The sequence below is a fragment of the Amblyraja radiata genome, chromosome 4, assembly GCF_010909765.2.
Source record: "Amblyraja radiata isolate CabotCenter1 chromosome 4, sAmbRad1.1.pri, whole genome shotgun sequence".
Lineage (NCBI taxonomy): Eukaryota > Metazoa > Chordata > Chondrichthyes > Rajiformes > Rajidae > Amblyraja > Amblyraja radiata.
The window spans coordinates 117,193,789-117,211,196 of record NC_045959.1 but is presented as its reverse complement, the minus strand read 5'-3'; the positions used below and the strand labels follow the sequence as shown (position 1 = coordinate 117,211,196).

Here is a 17,408-nt window from a genome sequence, read left to right as displayed (position 1 = left end):
AAGTCAATAATTAAATATCTATGACCACCGCCCACAAATGAGCCTAAATATTCTTGGTAAAATATGACAGAATTTCCTTTATATCACACCAGAACCCTAAATTATGTGCCCTGTTTCTAGGCTTTGTCACAATCCCACGACTAGTGAATCAGACAAAGCATCCTATTTTCAAGAGAGTTCGATTTAGCTCTTGGGGCTAAGGGAATCAAGGGATATGGGGAAAATGCCGTAACAGGATGCTGATTTTGGATGATCAGCCATGATCATATTGAATGGCGGTGCTGGCTCGAAGGAACAAATGGCCTATTCCTGCACCTATTTTCTATGTTTCTATCAAAGAAGCTCTCAAGCACAACTTTCCAGAAAAAGCTCACAACAGACTTTTCCTTGTGAGAGGAGAAATAAACCCGAATATTAAAAAAACTGCAGGTGTTGGAAACATAAAATAAAGACGGAAAATGCTGGAAGGTTCTGGGGGAGGTTCTTCAGCAGGAAGCATTAATCCCGTTTCTCTGAAGAAGGGTCTCGAGCCGAAACGTCACCCATGCCTTCTCTCGAGATGCTGCCTGTCCCACTGAGTTACTCCAACTTTTTGTGTCTATCTTCTCTTCTCTCACACGGAGACTGAGACGCTGGGACACGTACCTGCACCAATGTCTTTTCTATCGTCATAAACATCTCGACATTACGGTCCATTCGGGAGGGATTTTGCAGGTCAAATCGTCTCCTTAAAGAAAAATGGAGCAAAGTCCAAGTGTTTATTAACTTCCAAACAATTACACTGAAAAGCTTAAAAGTAAACTAAATTGAAATTAGTATCCGCACATCAGTCTGATCGAGAAAACTTTGCTTAACCAGTTCAATTCATGGAAAAATAACGGCCCCATAGCAGAAGCGGGGCTGGAAACTGGAAGTATCCTGAGCTAATTCTGCTACCACCATCATCTACAGCGACAAGTGATGGCTTCCACCAATTGTCGCCGGAAGCTTGGGTCCTTTTCAGGACGGATGATGGCAGCAAGGTCAACATTTGCAACAGGATGGACACGAAAAGATGGAAAAATAACAATGATTTAATCCCACTTAATTTCAGACGACCCCCAATTTAATTATGCTGACAACCATGCAGTGATCACATCGGAATGGTACACATTTAGTTTAGTTTAGTTTAGTTTAGAGATACAGCGCGGAAACAGGTCCCACGGCCCACATCGACCAGCGATCCCCGCATACTAACACGATCCTACATACATTAGGGTCAATTTACATTTATAGAATGCCAATTATCCTACAAACCTGCACATCTTGTAGAGTGTGAGAGGAAACTGAAGATCTCAGAGAAAACCCACGGGGAAAACGCAGAAACTCTGTACAGACAGCACCCGTAGTCGAACGTAGATCGAACCCAGGTGTCTGGCACTGTGCTGCCCCTTAACAATAATTGATTATTAACCCTTAATTTTTTTAAACAAAATTAAACAAACAGGAGCAGCAATGACACTGCAGTGATCCGGATGTCAGAGCAAGTTTAAAAAAAACATTAATGCAAGACGTGCCCTTCAATCTTGCTCAGCACTTAAAGGGATCATAGCTCAGTACGTCAATGGGGTGCCAATCAAATGTTCGATTATATTCTGGATGCTATTTTGAATCTTGTTCAAATCCTTTTGTCCAGATGCCTTAAGAATTCTGTCACTTTGTCAAATCAAAGGCAAGTAAAAATATAACCCAGCAGTAAATCATGCATCACAACAGGCAGGAGAAGCTGGGAAAGGGTGTTTGAAGAAGTGCAATTGCTCTCTTGTGGCAGATGAATGAATTGCTATTTCACTGAATCGATCTTCAAATGTACTATAATAGGAAGTAACCATTCGTCAAAAGAAAATTAAGTTAATGATTATTTCTGTCACTGGTAAGGGATTTCAATGTATAAAAAACTGCAAATAGAGCAACTGAACTACCACAGAAATTAAGTGAAGTCCAAATACAAACGTTCCTAGAAAGGTCAAAATGCACAAGTTTTGTTAAAGCTTCACATTAATGGTGAACAAACTGTGAAAATACAATTGATTTTGAACCAAATAAACACCCTTCTCCCCCTCCTCCTCCCACCCCATCCCTCTCTACCCCACCCCCTTCCCTCTCTTCTCCCGCCCCCTTCCCCCTACCCCTCTGTCCCTCTTCAACCACTCCCTTACCCCACCCCTCTCCCACCCCTCTTCTATCACTCCCCCTACCCCTCCCTCCCCACTCTTCCACTTCTCTCCCCCCCTCCCACTCCCCACTCTTTCCCCTCTCCCCCTCCCTCCCTCCTCCCCTCTCTCTCCATCCCCCCCCACACCTCTCTCCCCATCCCCCTCTCACCCCCTACCCCGCTCTCCTTTCCCTCCCAAATCTCTCCCATTTCCTCCTCATCCTCTCCCCTTTTCTCACCCTCCCCTCTCCCCACCCCGTCTCCCTCTCCCCCCCCTCCCCCCACCTGTGTGTTTGAGTGGTGGTTAGTGTGAGTGTGATGCCGCAGCCCCCCCCCCCGCAAACGCCGTTGGGGAAACAGACCCAACGGGTCTGCACTTGGTCTAGTCTATAACTAAAAGTCTCATCTTGACCACTTCCTGTCTGCGCTGTATATTGATTTTAGAAAAAACGCTACCCTATATCGCTATGATTTTTGGCCATCTTACACAGTCCTCCTCCGCTGAGGCAGCCCCGAGGATTTTTCTGATCGATGAAAAATAAAAAAGTTACGAGTGTTTAAAAAAAATCTTGAGATCAGCTGATTGGTCCTCTCGCTTGCCAATCACCACGATGAAGGTAATGCCCCTTCCGGGAGGGGGGGGGAGGGGGGCAGGACTATAAAACCCCAGATGCCTGGATGCGAGTCAGTCACTCTGGAAGATCTCCTGTGCACTCCTATCTCCTGCGCACTCAAGAGGCACTCGGGGTCGGCTAGTGGATGCACCACAAGGCACGGAGACTGAGGGGGTTGGCGGGTTCTCGGGGCAATGTTGTGGAAGTGTCAGGATGGTTGAGTCAGCAGAGTGAGCCACTGGAGGCCCTGAAGAGCCTGCAGCTCGATTAAACATGCGCAATCCCAGTGGCGGGGAGGTCGAAACAGACGCGGCCTGCAGCGGCATGGAGCAGCGGTGGAGGACATCAACATATCACCTGGCCAGGTGATCCCTGCATCACCGATCCAGAGCTGCTGTCTGAAAAACAGGCCTTTATGGCCATTAAGACTCAAACAATGTTGTACTAGAAGAGTACAAGATGGTGCCTAAAACGTGGCAACCCTGTTTCCATATTCAGTGTGGGCTTCTATCATACAATCCTAACAAAGTACCATTGAACGATTGCTCCCATTCATTTTTTTTTTAATGCGGGTCTAAAATCTTCTTACCAAGGTTCTGTAACATTTTCTTAAAAGCTGCTTCATAGGAGTACAATCAGATATGCTCTCTGATATGCTCTCAACCTAATGTCATCTTAAATACAAAATGCACCACTGCACTAAATCCTACCCAAACACTCAATGCATTAGACACTAAGCTGACTTACCATCCCTGCTCACTTTTGAATTTGTAAGCAGCACCAAGGATGTGACCCAAGGCTCCTCCTGCTTTGAAATCCAGAAAGCATTTCGCCTAGATCCGGAAAAGAAACAAAACAAAACTTCAATGCTGATCATATCATTGCCCTCGAGAGTATTTACAATTGCTTTGAGAAACACATTTACAATTGGAAATCAGCATCGATCAACAAGATTTATTCCTTTATTTTTAAAAAGGGCAGCAGGGAAAAGGCTAAGCAAGGGTACCACAGGCTGGTGAGGCTTGCTGCAGAGATGGGAACATTATTACCAGGGATTCTGAGGCACAGGTTGATTTGCATTTGGAAAGGCAAGAACTGATGATGGATAATCAAGATGGATTTGTGTCTCTGAAACTAAATGTTATTCCCTTACATGTATCTATACACGATAACGTCTCGATTGTAATCGTGCATTGTCTTTCTGCTTACTGGTCTGCACGCAACAAAAGCTTTTCACTGTACCTCGGCATACATGACGATAAACAAACTGAAACTGAAAAGAAAATGACCTAATTGTTTTTGAAGAGGTGATCAAGAGGATTGAAGAGGGCAGGGCAGGTTGTCCATGTGGACTTAAATAAGGCCTTTGACAAGGCCAGTCACATGGTGGGGTGGGCCAGAAGAACAGAGGGGATCAAGGGAAAGTCAACAAATTGAATACAAAATTGATTTGGCAGTAAGAGGCAGAGTGTGGTAAAAGAAGATTATTTTTCTAATTAGTGGCCCTTGATCAATGGTGTGCTGCAGAGATCGATGCTGGCTCCACTGCAGTCCATAATTAACTATTTGGATGATAACAACATCAGCATTTTCAGCAATTTTGTGAATGTCACAAAAATGGTAGCAGAGTGGGCCGTGAGGAAACTTGTTCTCGATTAACTGCGAAAATGGGCAAGGGAATAACAGATGGCATTTAACTTGGATGTGTGAGGTGATGCATTTTAGGAAGTTAAACCAGGGGAGGGCTTAAACTGGTAGCTAGGTCAGGAGTGGAGCAAAGGAGGCCGAGAGGTGACATGATAGAGGTACATAAAGTTATGAGCGGCACAGAGGGGGGAGATAGCCAGCGTCTAATTCCCACGGCAGAGATGTCAAAAACAGGTTTATGATGAGAGGGAGTAGCTTTAAAGGGTGTAGGAGCGCTTTTCCCACACAATGAGTATCTCGAATGAGCTACCAGATGTGGTGGTGGAGGAATGAACAGTAACAATTTTGAAAATGCATCTTGAATGAGCATGGCAAAGTAGGATATGGATTAACGAAGACACATGGGATTAATATTGATAGGCTCGGCCCAGACATGTTGTGCTGAAGGGCCTATTTCAATGCTGTACATCTCTTACACACCCAGACTATCTAACAGTCATAGTATTTAGGTAATAAAATGTGGAAGGCAAGATTTTGTTAATTCTCAATGAAGTCTGAAGAATGCTGTCATCAAGTTAATCAACAGAACATAAAGTAAACCATTAAGCAAGACCTGGGGTCAAGGAAAGAGCGTTGACGTCACGGCCTTGTTTCCACCAATCTTGCCACCACTACACACAAGCACAAGACGCCATTGTATGCAGATGCCGAGAAATGCTTTCAGCTCTGGCAGATCAATTTCTAATCTTGTGGTGTGGATTCGATAAGAGGTAGCAAGACCTGGAGCACTGCTGTTGCTTTTCTATATGCAAGGCTGGGGGAATTATAGGGAGCTAAATGTTGAAATGTAATTTGGCGAGTGGGTCGGGAATTGAGATCAATGTTTTAAAGTAATTAGTAAAATAGCTGGAGATGGACTAAGAAATTATCTTTTGTGCAGTGATAAAAACACCAACTAGTGTGGCAAATTAGATTCTAACAACTTTTAGAAATAAACTGGGTGTGAAATAAGAGGTCAAATTAGTAGAATTACCTATACTGCTCCTTGCTATAATCATCTGAAAGCACACCTTTACTGAGAACTCCCACTTTCTATTCCTGAAGTTACCACCTAACTTACATTATCTTCTGGTGTATCACAATTTTGCTCACAAAACAGAGAGAATCAATTTCTGCCACAAACTGTTCCTAAGACTCCATGCTCGTCAATTCCGTTCACAACAGCACAAAACTCCGACTTCCCTTTAACATGAATTTCCAACAAGATGGCTTTCTTTCAATATGCTGTCATCAAGTTAATCAACTTCGGTCTCGACCCGAAACGTCACCTATTCCTTCGCTCCATAGATGCTGCCTCACCCTTTGATTTTTCCCAGCATCTGCAGTTCTTTCTGATACATTTCTTTCAAGATGCAAATCTGGAACTCAACATCACCCCAGCAGCAACAAATTACCTTGTAAATGTTCACATTCAGATTTGACTCTTCCTTGCTTTCTTGGCGAGCCTTGTTCCACCTTCCATAAAAATCTCCAACATGCATCCTCATCCCAAGCCTTGCTCACTCATTAGCTATATTCAAAATTGCTCTCTGCTCAAAATTGTCCACCTTTCAGTAATGATACTTCAAATTCTTATCTATTTCTCCCCCTCAAATCTCTCCTCCAACTTTCAATAGACAATAGGTGCAGGAGTAGGCAATTCGGCCTCTTGAGCCAGCACCGCCATTCAATGGCTGATCATCCCCAATCAGTACCCCGTTCCTGCCTCCCCATATCCCCTGACTGCTATCTTTAAGAGCACTATCTAGCTCTTTCTGGAAAGCATCCAGAGAACCGGCCTCCACCTGAGGCAGAGAATTCCACAGACTCACCACTCTGTGTGAAAAAGTTCCTCGTCTGTTTCACCAGCCTTAATCTTTCTACTCAGTGCTGACCTCTCCCTAATTTACAATTTGCATTATGAAATCATGGACAGGCTTTCAGGTCCTTGGTGCCCACGTTCTTGCATGCCCTCTCAGCCTCTCCAAACGTACCTTCAAATAAGCTTCATTATTTGAAGGTACGTCACCCATCCAAATATCTCACAGTTCTCTCCAAAATTATTAGTTAACACTACTCATAAGTCATGTCATGTGACACGTGGAAGTAGGCCATTCGGCCCATCAATTTTACTCCGCCATTCAATCATGGCTGATCTATCTCTACCTCCTAACACCATTCTCTTGCCTTCTCCCCATAACCCGACAGCACTAATCAAGAATCTATCTATTTCTCCCTTAAAAATATCCACTGACTTGGCCTCCACAGCCTTTTGTGGCAAAGAATTCCACAGATTCACCACCCTCTGACTAAATAATTTTCACCTCATCTCCTTCCTAAGAATGTCCTTTAATTCTGAGGCTGTGACCTCTAGTCTAAGACTCACCCACTAGTGGAAACATCCTCTCCACATCCACTCTATCCAAGCCTTTCACTATTCTGTATGCTTCAATGAGGTCCCCTCCCATTCTTCTGAACCTCAGTGAGTACAGGCCCAGTGCTGACAAACGCTCATCGTAGGTTAACCTATTCATTCCTCGGATCATTCTGGTGTCCCGGGGAGCCACGCGGGCCAGTCCACCAGATGAACAACTGCGGCGCCAACTACGCGAACGCGCTCCGGTAGGCCTGACTCGCCCCATAAGGTCTCCCAGGGAATTGGGGAGAAGCCGGGCGGCGAGGCCTGTCTGGGCTGAAGGAGCCACAGCGATGGGAATGGGATCATCGGCGGTGGTGGGGCCTTGGCAGCAACGGAGCATTGGCGGAGGCAACAGGAACTTTGGTGGCCGTGGGGGGGGGGGGAGACACAATGGAGACCCAGCGTGGGGGGAACGCCATGAAGAACAATGGGGACCCAGCTTGGGGGACTGCCATGAGGGACGGTGGGGGAACCTAATGTGGGGGACACTCTAGTTTAGAATCTGCCGGGGTGATTAGTTTGTGTGCGTTTGTTTATTCGTTCCGGTTTAGGCGCCGTGCACGCGGCAGCCAGCCAACGCTCGCTTGTCCTTTTCTTTTTGTTTTCACTTTTAATTTCAAGTTTTTGTGGACCTTGTTGTGTGTTGTGACTGCTGGCAAACCAATTTCCCTCCGGGGATGAATAAAGTTTATCGTATCGTAAACCTCCTCTGGACCCTCTCCAGAGCCAGCACATCCTTCCTCAGATATGGTGCCCGAAATTGCTCACAATATTGCAAATGCGGCCTGACCAGCGCCTTATCGAGCCTCAGCATTACATCCCTGCTTTTGTATACAAGCCCTCTCGAAATAAATGCTAGCATTGAGTTTGCTTTCTTTATGTATCGTTAGCTTGTATGTATCGTTAGCTTGTATGTATCGTTAGCTTGTATGTATCGTTAGCTTGTATGTATCGTTAGCTTTTAGAAATGTTTGAATGGTGCACTGACTGGCTGACATTTTACAATTTCGTTGTACATGGTTCATGTTACAATGACAATAAAGAAACTATTCTATATTCTATTCTATTCTATTCTATTCTATTCTTATTACAGATCCAACTTGCAGATTAACTTTTTGGGAAACCTGCACCAGCACTCAGACCCTTAAACATTTGTCATTGCAGGTGGTGCTCCAACACCTAATAAGTTTAGGTACAGCCCACAATATTTATTGAGCGGCAATGTCATGCCATGTCCTGAATGCAACATGAGATGCGAGATTGGAGCACAAGTCAACACCATATTTCATGTGCCACTTGGAGTCCAGCCACATATGGAAACAGGAAAGATGCTAGTTCACAAAAAAAAAAGACAAAGTGCTGGACTAACTCAGCGGGTCAGGCAGCAACCCTGGAGAGCAAGGAGAAGTGACTTTTCGGGTCGACACCTTTCTTCAGAGTCAGTCTGAAGTAGGATCTTGATCCGATAAATTAATCCAGCACTTAGTGTCTTGTAGTCCAGCCCTGACCAATATTTTCGATTACATAGAAAGACCGATGGCCTGCCAGAAAGGGCAAATGAAAAACCACTTACTGGCAATTTGGTCAATGCAGGATTGTTGACATGCTTGCCGAACGCATCCTCCTGAAACTGGAGTAGTTGCACCACAAGACTAGCCAGTGTTTTGTTTGAAGGGGAATCTGCATGTACAAACTGGAAAAAAAAGAGTTAAACATTTTATTGTCAATCAAAACAAGAATTGCATACAAGAATTGTTAACAAAGAAATTCAAAGTTCACTGTCAATATGCAAAATCTGTCTTTGCAAGATCTGTTACCCTCATTTATTTAGTATCTCCAGTGAAGTGCCGATTCAGATTGCAAGCAGTTGTCCAATCAACCAAATTGCTGGGTTTTAATGTGCATGCATCATAGCTTACCCAAGTAAAACAACATTGATGTGTGGGAAGGAATTGCAGACGATGGTTTACACCAAAGATAAACACAAAATGCTGGAGAAACTCAGCGGGACAGGCAGCATCTCTGGAGAGAAGGAATGGGTGACGTTTCGGGTCGAGACCCTTCTTCAGACTGCGTTGCTATAACATTGATGTACAACCCTTTCATTTTGAAAACAAGTATCAACAACTTCCTATTAAAAGAGTAACGCACCCTTCCTGGCCCTTCTCAATTTGTCTCCGCCCTTTGCAACAATTGACAGCACCACTGCTCAAATCAGCGCAATCACAACAAACAATATTTCACCATTTATTCCGAAAATCGTCAAAACACTTAGCGGCTCAGACAGCATCTGTTAAAAGAGCATGAGTAAATTCAGGCCAACTGATGATTGATCTTGGACCACAAACATTAAGTTTGTTCATCTTTCCATGGAGGTCGTCTGATCTGCTCAATGTCTCCTGCATTTTCATTGTTTCTCTTTATTTCATATTTACAGTATGTGCAGGGGTTTCCGCCCCATTATTTAAACAGCCATTCAATGTTTTTTTCCGCAGCCACAACAAACATGTCTCGACATGGCCCCTTTATCTATACTTGATCATTTATGCGTTTTCCTTCAATTACATTACCGACTAAAAAGTGCATCAGATTTCACGTGAACAATGCTGGTATACAGCTCATGCGCACTGCTCTTGAATGCACCAATACCTCACTGAAAAGATGCCAAAAAAAACACAAAAACACAAAAAAACACAGAAGGAACTCAGATGAGGCTGCATCTGTGGAGGGAAATGGACAGATGGCGTCTTGTGGGGACCTTTCTTCAGATTGATGTTGTAGAGGGAAGATACCTGGTAGAAAGAGGCAGGAGCTAGCCAGTGATATGTGGAACTGGCCAAGAAGCTGAATGATAAATGAATCAGGTGGGGATAGAGACAGCTGATATGTGGAGAAGACTAAAGGTCCATATGATGGAATCTGATAAGGAATAAGAATGTGTAGAGACTTTAAAATGGTATTAACATAGGATTATTGTAAATGGGTGGCTAATGGTCAGCACAGACCTACGGTAGGCTGAAGGGCCTGTCTCCATACTGTACAGCTCTAGTCTATCCTTTATCACAGGGGCCTCCAAAGCATGAGGGCCACATTATATATTTGGCACATTTTTACGGGGCGTTGGAAAATATAAAGAAATGTCACACATACACAGACACACAAGGTGACATACATACACACAGAAACGCACACGTGGACTCCCACATACCAAAACACAGACGCACACACCTTCGAACCAGACAAACACACACACAGACTCACTCGCACACACAGACAGACACACACAGACTCACACATGCAGGCTCTCTCTATCTCTCTCACACACACAAACTGATCACCCACAGGCATATTAACAAAGACCCAAGCACGCATAATGCTGACCCATCGGGCACACACACACACACACACAGAGGAGGGCAGGAGAGGATTCCCCTGGCCGCGCCGGCGGACACCCGGTCAAAGGGCCCAGGTCAGTGTGGTGCCCCGGAGTGGGAGCTGTTCACCGGTCACCCTCACGGGGAGGAGACCGCTGCACACCGACCCTGGCTGACCCAGCCACCAACTAGCTACCTCGCTCCACTCCCCACCCCACGCTACCAACACAGGAGCAGTGGCACAGTGGTGCAGCGGTAGAGTCACTGCCTCACAGCGCCAGAGACCCGGGTTCCATCCTGACTATGGGTGCTGTCTGTATGGAGGTTGTAACTGCGTGGGTTTTCTCCGGATGCTCTGGTTTCCTCCCACACTCCACTTTTGCAGGTTAATTGAATTTGTCCCGAGTGTGTGCAGGATAGTGCGAGTGCGTACGGGCATCGCTTCGATGGGCCGAAGGGCCTGTTTCCGCACTATCTCTAAAACCTCGCTACCATAGAACCCGCTAAATAGCTCGCAGCATGGAACGTGTTAAGAGCTTGCTGTGGGCCGGATAAAATCCCGTGACGGGCCGGATGTGGCCATTGTTTGGAGACCCCTGCTCTATCATAAAGGACACAGAAAATCATCTTCAAGCGCACGACTCGATACCTTGTTAATTTAAGCAAGCAGCAATAATCTAATCTAATCCCTCTCCCCCCCCCGCCCCCAAACACATCCCCTGCTACCTCTAACCAACCCTCCCTCTGGCTTTACATTTCACTCTTCTCTCTTAATCCGCCATCCTTTTGTCTCCTCTTCACCTCCAGCCTTTGTCACTTACTCCACTCATCTGACAATCACCCTCACCTGTATCCACCTATCACCACTAATATCCACCCTGCCTTCAAATTCGCCTGGACTCTGACACCCCTCTCCCATTTTCTTGATCTCTCTGACTCCATCATCGGGAACAGACTATCGACTGACATCTACAACAACAAAAAACAATGAGCCAGACTGCACCTCCCCCCACCCTGCCTCTTGCAAATACGCCATTCCCTACTCTCAATTTAGCCCGTCCCACGATGCGAGTTTACCAAAGAGCTCTTCGGAGATTTTTTAAAAATCAGACTCGTGGTAAGTACGTAGAATGTACGTAGCGGGTACGTCAGAGCTCGTGAATGTCTCGTAGCGGCTCGTAACGCTAACGGCAGGTACTGGGGAAATGCGGAAACTCGTGAAGTTTTTTTCAACACTGTGAAAAATTTCCAAGAGTAAAAAGATACTCGTGATGAAGTACCACGAGTTTTTTTTTTTTAAACTCGGGAGAGCTCTTGGGTAAACTCGCATCGTGGGACAGGGGCTTTACTCTGCCACATCAGCTCCCAAGATGAGGTTTCCCCATTCTAGGACATCCCAGATGTCCCCATTCTTCAGTAAATGTGGTTTCTACCTTGCTGCCACAGATGGATCCCTCACCGCATCACCTCTGTGTCCCGTAATTCTGCACTTGCTCCCCTTCCCCCCAGTCGGAACAATGATGGAAGTTCCCCTGGTCCTCATCATTCTCCTAGATTTCTGGCACCTCTAACATGATCCCACCGCCAGTCATTTCTTCCCGTTCCTACCCCCTCTTGGCCTTTCACAGAGACCACACGCTCCACAACTCCTTAGTTCACTCATCCCTTCCCACCCAAACTACACCCTCTGCAGGTACAGGACATGTAATACCTTTCCCTCTATCTCCTCTCTCACTTCCATCCAGGGAACCCAACAGTACTGCATGTCTCACAAATGTTCACGTGCGCCCCCTCGAACCTTATGTACTGCATGCAGTGTTTGCAATGTGGCCTCTTGTATATCAGCGAGACCAAGCGCAGACACGGCAACCGTTTCACCAAATACTTGCACTTGGTCCACAAGGCCTACTGGATCTTCCTGTTGCTGACCATTTTAATTCTGTATGTCGGGAGAATATGGATAAAATATATTTTGGTCTGAAGGGTTCTGTCCTGAAACTTCTCCTACCCATCGTCTCCAGAGATGCTGCCTGATCCGCTGTTCCTCCAGCAATGTGTGTTTTGTTCAAAATTCCAGATTTACAGTACCATGTGCCCGAACTCGTCACTTCCTTGACTTTCTCTTTAGCACTTTCATTTAAGCAAGACTCTTTGTCCCCATTTATGATTGCACTTGTGTATACGGTAATTTTACTGAATTAGACAATAGGTGCAGGAGTGGGCCATTCGGCCCTTCGAGCCAGCACCGCCATTCAATGTAATCAGGGATGATCATCCACAATCAGTACCCCGTTCCTGCCTTCTCCCCATATCCCCTGATTCCGCTATCTTTTTTTTTAAAATATTTTTATTTTTGTTAGAAACAATTGTACATAGAAAAATGATCGACATAGCAGTTCGACTACGCTATCTTTAAGAGCACTATCTAGCTCTCATGAAAGCATCGAGAGAACAGGCCTCCACTGCCCTCAGAGGCAGAGAATTCCAGAGACTCACAATTCTGTGTGAAAAAGTGTTTCCTCATCTCCGTTCTAAATGAGGTCATAGAACTTAGACAGATAGTTGACCATCCCAACTATAGATGACATCCTGCCCAAGAGAAAATAAAGTTCAAGTAAGCAAGACTGCTTTAATCGTCCATTATGTATAGTCCAGATAGAGACAGAACATAATGAAACATGCCACCAGCCCCTTCTTGGATGTCCGTCCATTCCCACATGTTCTCCTTGCGCGCGAGTTGTCTCAGAATCTCAGAGTCATCTGAAAGGTGGTCATAGAACTTAGACAGATAGTTGACCATCCCAACTATAGATGACATCCTGCACAAAGACAATAAAGTTCAAGTAAGCAAGACTGCTTTAATCGTCCATTATGTATAGTCCAGATAGAGACAGAACATAATGAAACATGGTTATTCTTAAACTGTGGTCCCTGGTTCTGGACTCCCCCAACATCGGGAACATGTTTCCTGCCGCTAGCGTGTCCAAATCCTTAATAATCTTATATGTTTAAATAAGATACCCTTTCATCCTTCTAAACTCCAGAGTATACAAGCCCAGCCGCTCCATTCTCTCAGCATATGACAGTCCCGCCACCCCGGGAATTAACCTGGTGAACCTACGCAGCACTCCCTCAATAGCAAGAATGTCCTTCCTCAAATTTGGAGACCAAAACTGCACACAATACTCCAGGTGTGGTGTCACTAGGGCCCTGTACAACTGCAGAATTGTATGTAAAACAAAGAATTTCACTATATCTAGGCACGTGACAAAAAACTCCATTGAACCAGGAGGGTCCAGACCCAAAACATCACACACCCATATTCTCCAGAGATGCTGGCTGACCTGCTGAGTTACTCTAGCACTTTGCATCTTTTTGCATAAACTCTGTAGTTCCTTGGTTACTCCAGCACTTTGTGTACAATTTTGTAAAACAGAATCTAAAGGTCCCAACATGAAACGTCACCCATGCATGTCTCCAGAGATACTGCCTGACCCGCTGAGTTACTTCAGCACTACTGACCTTTGTAATCATGAAAGCCATTGAAAGACATGCTGGCCAACTTGAAAAGCACCACTGCTGGACCCCCTGCAGTTTACATACCGGGACAGTTGATCAGTGGAAGTAGTCAACCTAGGCTTGCACTTCATCGTCCAGCATCCAGACAGCCAGGGAACCTATGCAAGGATTCTATTTGTGGATTCTAGCTCTGCATTTAACACCATTGTGTCAGAGCTACTACACTCCAAACTCTCCAGGTTGACTGTGCCTGAACCCCTCAGTCAGTGGATCACCAACATCCTGACAGACAGGAAGCAGCATGCGAGGCTGAGAAAGAACATCTCAGTCTAGGAGCACCGCAAGGCTGCGTACTCTCCCCTCCACTTTACTCTGTCCACACCAATGACTGCACCTCCACTGACTCCACTGTCAAGCTTCTCAGGTTCGCGGAGGACACAACCCTGATTGGACTGATCCAGGATGGGGAGGAATCTGCCTACAGACAGGAAGTGGCACAGCTGGCATCCTGGTGCCATTGCAACAACCTGGAGCTCAATGCTCTTAAGACGGTGGAATTGATTGTAGACTTTAGTAGAGAACCCCCCCACTCACCATTAACAACAGTCACAACTGTGGAAACATTTAAGTTCCTCAGAACCATAATCTCCAGGTACCCCAAATGGGAGGCCACCATCAACTCCAGTCAAAAAGGGCCAACACTGAGGATGTACTTCATGCGGCAGCTGAGGAAACACAACAAGCCACAGGCAAGGATGGTCCAGTTTTACACTGCCATCATAGTGTGTCCTCACCTCCTCCATCATGGTCTGATTCAGCTCAGCCACCAAACATGACACCCAGAAGCTGCAGCTCATCATTCGCTCAGCTGAGCAGGTTATTGGCTGCAACCTTCCCCCCACTGATAAACTGTACGCTGCAAGGGTCAAGAAGAGAGCGGTAAGATCAACTCTGACCTCTCTCATCCTGGCCACAACCTCTTGGAAGTCCTCCCCTCTGAGAGGCAACTCCGATCTATCAAAGCCTCCACATCCAGACACAAAAACAGCATCTTGGAATTCTCCAAGTGCACGAGATATCTACATGTGTAATATTTAATAAAACTGCCCCTTGCTGATGCAATTATAAAGAAAGCACTTAACCCCCTCTACTTCCCGAGAAGATTACAGAGATTTGGTATGTCAGAGAGGATTTGCTTGAATATTGAAGGAAAGAGGTCCTTCTGCAGTTCTATAGTGAGACCACACCTGGAGTACTCTGTGCAGTTTTGGTCCCCTAATTTGAAGAAGGACATTCTTGGTATTAAGGGAGTGTAGCTTCAACTCAAACAAAACTCTGAGTACATGAACATAAACATTATCTGTTTATTTGCACTTTATCTGTTCTATTTATTCGTGTGTGTATATATTTATACAATGGTATATGGACACACTGATCTCTGTATTCATGCCTTTTATATTCTGTTATGGTGAAGCAAAGCAAGAATTTCATTGTCCTATCTTGGACACATGACAATAAAATCTCTTGAATTTTGAATCTTGGATCTTGTTTACAGTGTACTATGTTTACATATTCTGTTGTGCTGCTGCAAGTAAGAATTTCATTGCTCTATCTGCGACATGACAATAATACTCCTGAATCTCTTGTTACTCTTGTATTTTATTTTTTACATTTATAAGTTAATGTTTTGTTTTTGTTTTTTAATTGTCTGCTGTATATTGTGTTTTTACCATGTGGAGCAAAGCACCAATTCAAATTCATTGTATGTGTACATACTTGGCCAATAAATTGATTCTGACTCTCTGTGCCTTTTCACATAAACCGCCATCTGTTGTTACTTGTTTCTGCACCTAGATTCATTTCTCTGGCTTCACAATTGACACATCTGTCCTGATCTCACCATTTTCTCCTTGCCATCTCTGGCCTTTGTCCAACCACCTGACTGCTAAAACCCACCCTTCACCTGCATCCACCTATCATTGCCACCAAAGATCAGAGCAGATCTTTGATTGCCACCACCTCTCTTCCAGCTTTCTTCCCTCAACCACCTCCTCCTACCACATTCAGTCTGAAGAAAGGCCCCAACCTGAAATGTCGTCATCTATCAATGTTCATCAGAGATGGTGCCTGGCCCAGAGTTACTCCAGCACTTTTCTTTTTGTGCAACCTAGCATCTGCAGTTCCTTGTGTCTAAATGTTATGCTGCTCTTTCCTGGTTTCTCCATAAACCATTTGATTGTGGCGACAGTTTTTTTTGGGGAGAACATAGAACAAAGCGAGAGCGACCAGGTCAGTCCCTTGGCTGTCAGCGGTCTAGTAAAGGCTGCAGATGGTGTGAGAGGGGGAGATAGAGAGAGCGGGGCCCGCCAGCCCCGGCCGCCATTTGCTGCAGGTTAACCCGGCTCCAGCCTCTCACCTTCTTGTAGCTCTTGGCCAGCCACTGCCTCAGGCTTTCCAGCTGGCCCACCGTGTCGGACGACTCCAGGAACCTGACGTTGGGGCCGCCGTCTTTCTTGCGGGTGAGGGAGAGTGTGGAGCCGGGAGCCGCCGCCGCTCCTCCCGCCGCCGCCATCACCAAAGATCACCACGCACACAAACACACACAAAGCGGCGCAACCCAACTTTATTGTTCCCCTTCTTCCCCCCCCTCCCTCTCCCTCACAGACTGCGCGTGCGCACACGCACCCCAACCACCTCCAGCCCGCGCGTGCGCACACGCACCCCAACCACCTCCAGCCCGCGCGTGCGCACACGCACCCCAACCACCTCCAGCCCGCGCGTGCGCACACGCACCCCACCCACCTCCAGCCCGCGCGTGCGCACACGCACCCCAACCACCTCCAGCCCGCGCGTGCGCATACGCCCCACCCGCCGCCGCCGCCGCCGCCAACCTGCGCATGCGCACACGAACCCCCCAAAACCACCTCCAACCCGCGCCTGCGCACGCGCACACGCACCGTCACCACCACCACCACCAGCCCGCGCGTGCGCACACGCCCCCCTCTCTCCCACTTCCAGCACCCACGTGTGTTGAGCCACAGAGTGTCACATACAGTGTCATAGAGTCTTATAGAGGTGTACAAAATCATGAGAGTAATACACCGGATAGATGCACAGGTTCTCACAGGGAAATCGAGAACCAGAGGGCATAGACTCAAGGTGAAGGGGAAAAGATTTAATGGGAATCCGAGGGTGTATGTAGCAATGTTACAAAATTTTGAGATTTTAAAAATCAAGTCTTTAATTTATCCCATCAGATAAAGCATAAAAAGAAGTTTAATTTGACAACTAATTCACTTTCATATCTTCAGTATTAAAAACGTTATGGCCATTTTCATACTCGGAAATTGGCATCTTGCTCCCTATAGGGTGGTTTCACGGCAGCCGGGTCACGACCCATGACCCGTACTGTTGCTACGCTACTCCAAATGGAGTACACGCGATGAACTGCAGGTAGGCACTTACCATTGTTTCCAGCGTAGCGGGCCCGTTAAAACCCGCTGAAATTGTCAATTTTTGCGCTGTAAATAATTATGGAAATTGGGATAAGCGAGTGAGACATTTAGCATACTTCAGAATTCCAAAGGTGAGGAGAAATGACG

The 17,408-nt window shown here is 46.0% G+C and overlaps 1 protein-coding gene across 8 annotated transcripts in view; it reads right to left on the bottom strand.

Annotated features, from left to right (window-relative positions):
• The window catches only part of smarcc1 (SWI/SNF related, matrix associated, actin dependent regulator of chromatin subfamily c member 1), an 85,086-nt gene extending 68,601 nt beyond the window's left edge, over positions 1-16,485 (bottom strand). For 6 of the 8 annotated variants that reach the window (XM_033020331.1, XM_033020333.1, XM_033020337.1 and 3 more), the window contains exons 1-4: positions 16,223-16,442; positions 8,487-8,606; positions 3,556-3,641; positions 646-727 (exon numbers count right to left, since the gene is read on the bottom strand). In XM_033020331.1, the coding sequence (XP_032876222.1) occupies positions 646-727; positions 3,556-3,641; positions 8,487-8,606; positions 16,223-16,378 (444 nt within the window). In that variant the 5' untranslated portion in view covers positions 16,379-16,442. Of the gene's footprint in view, positions 1-645; positions 728-3,555; positions 3,642-8,486; positions 8,607-16,222 lie in introns of all 8 variants that reach the window. The other 2 variants (XM_033020334.1, XM_033020336.1) reach the window with 2 other exon arrangements.
• Positions 16,486-17,408: the final 923 nt, after the last annotated feature.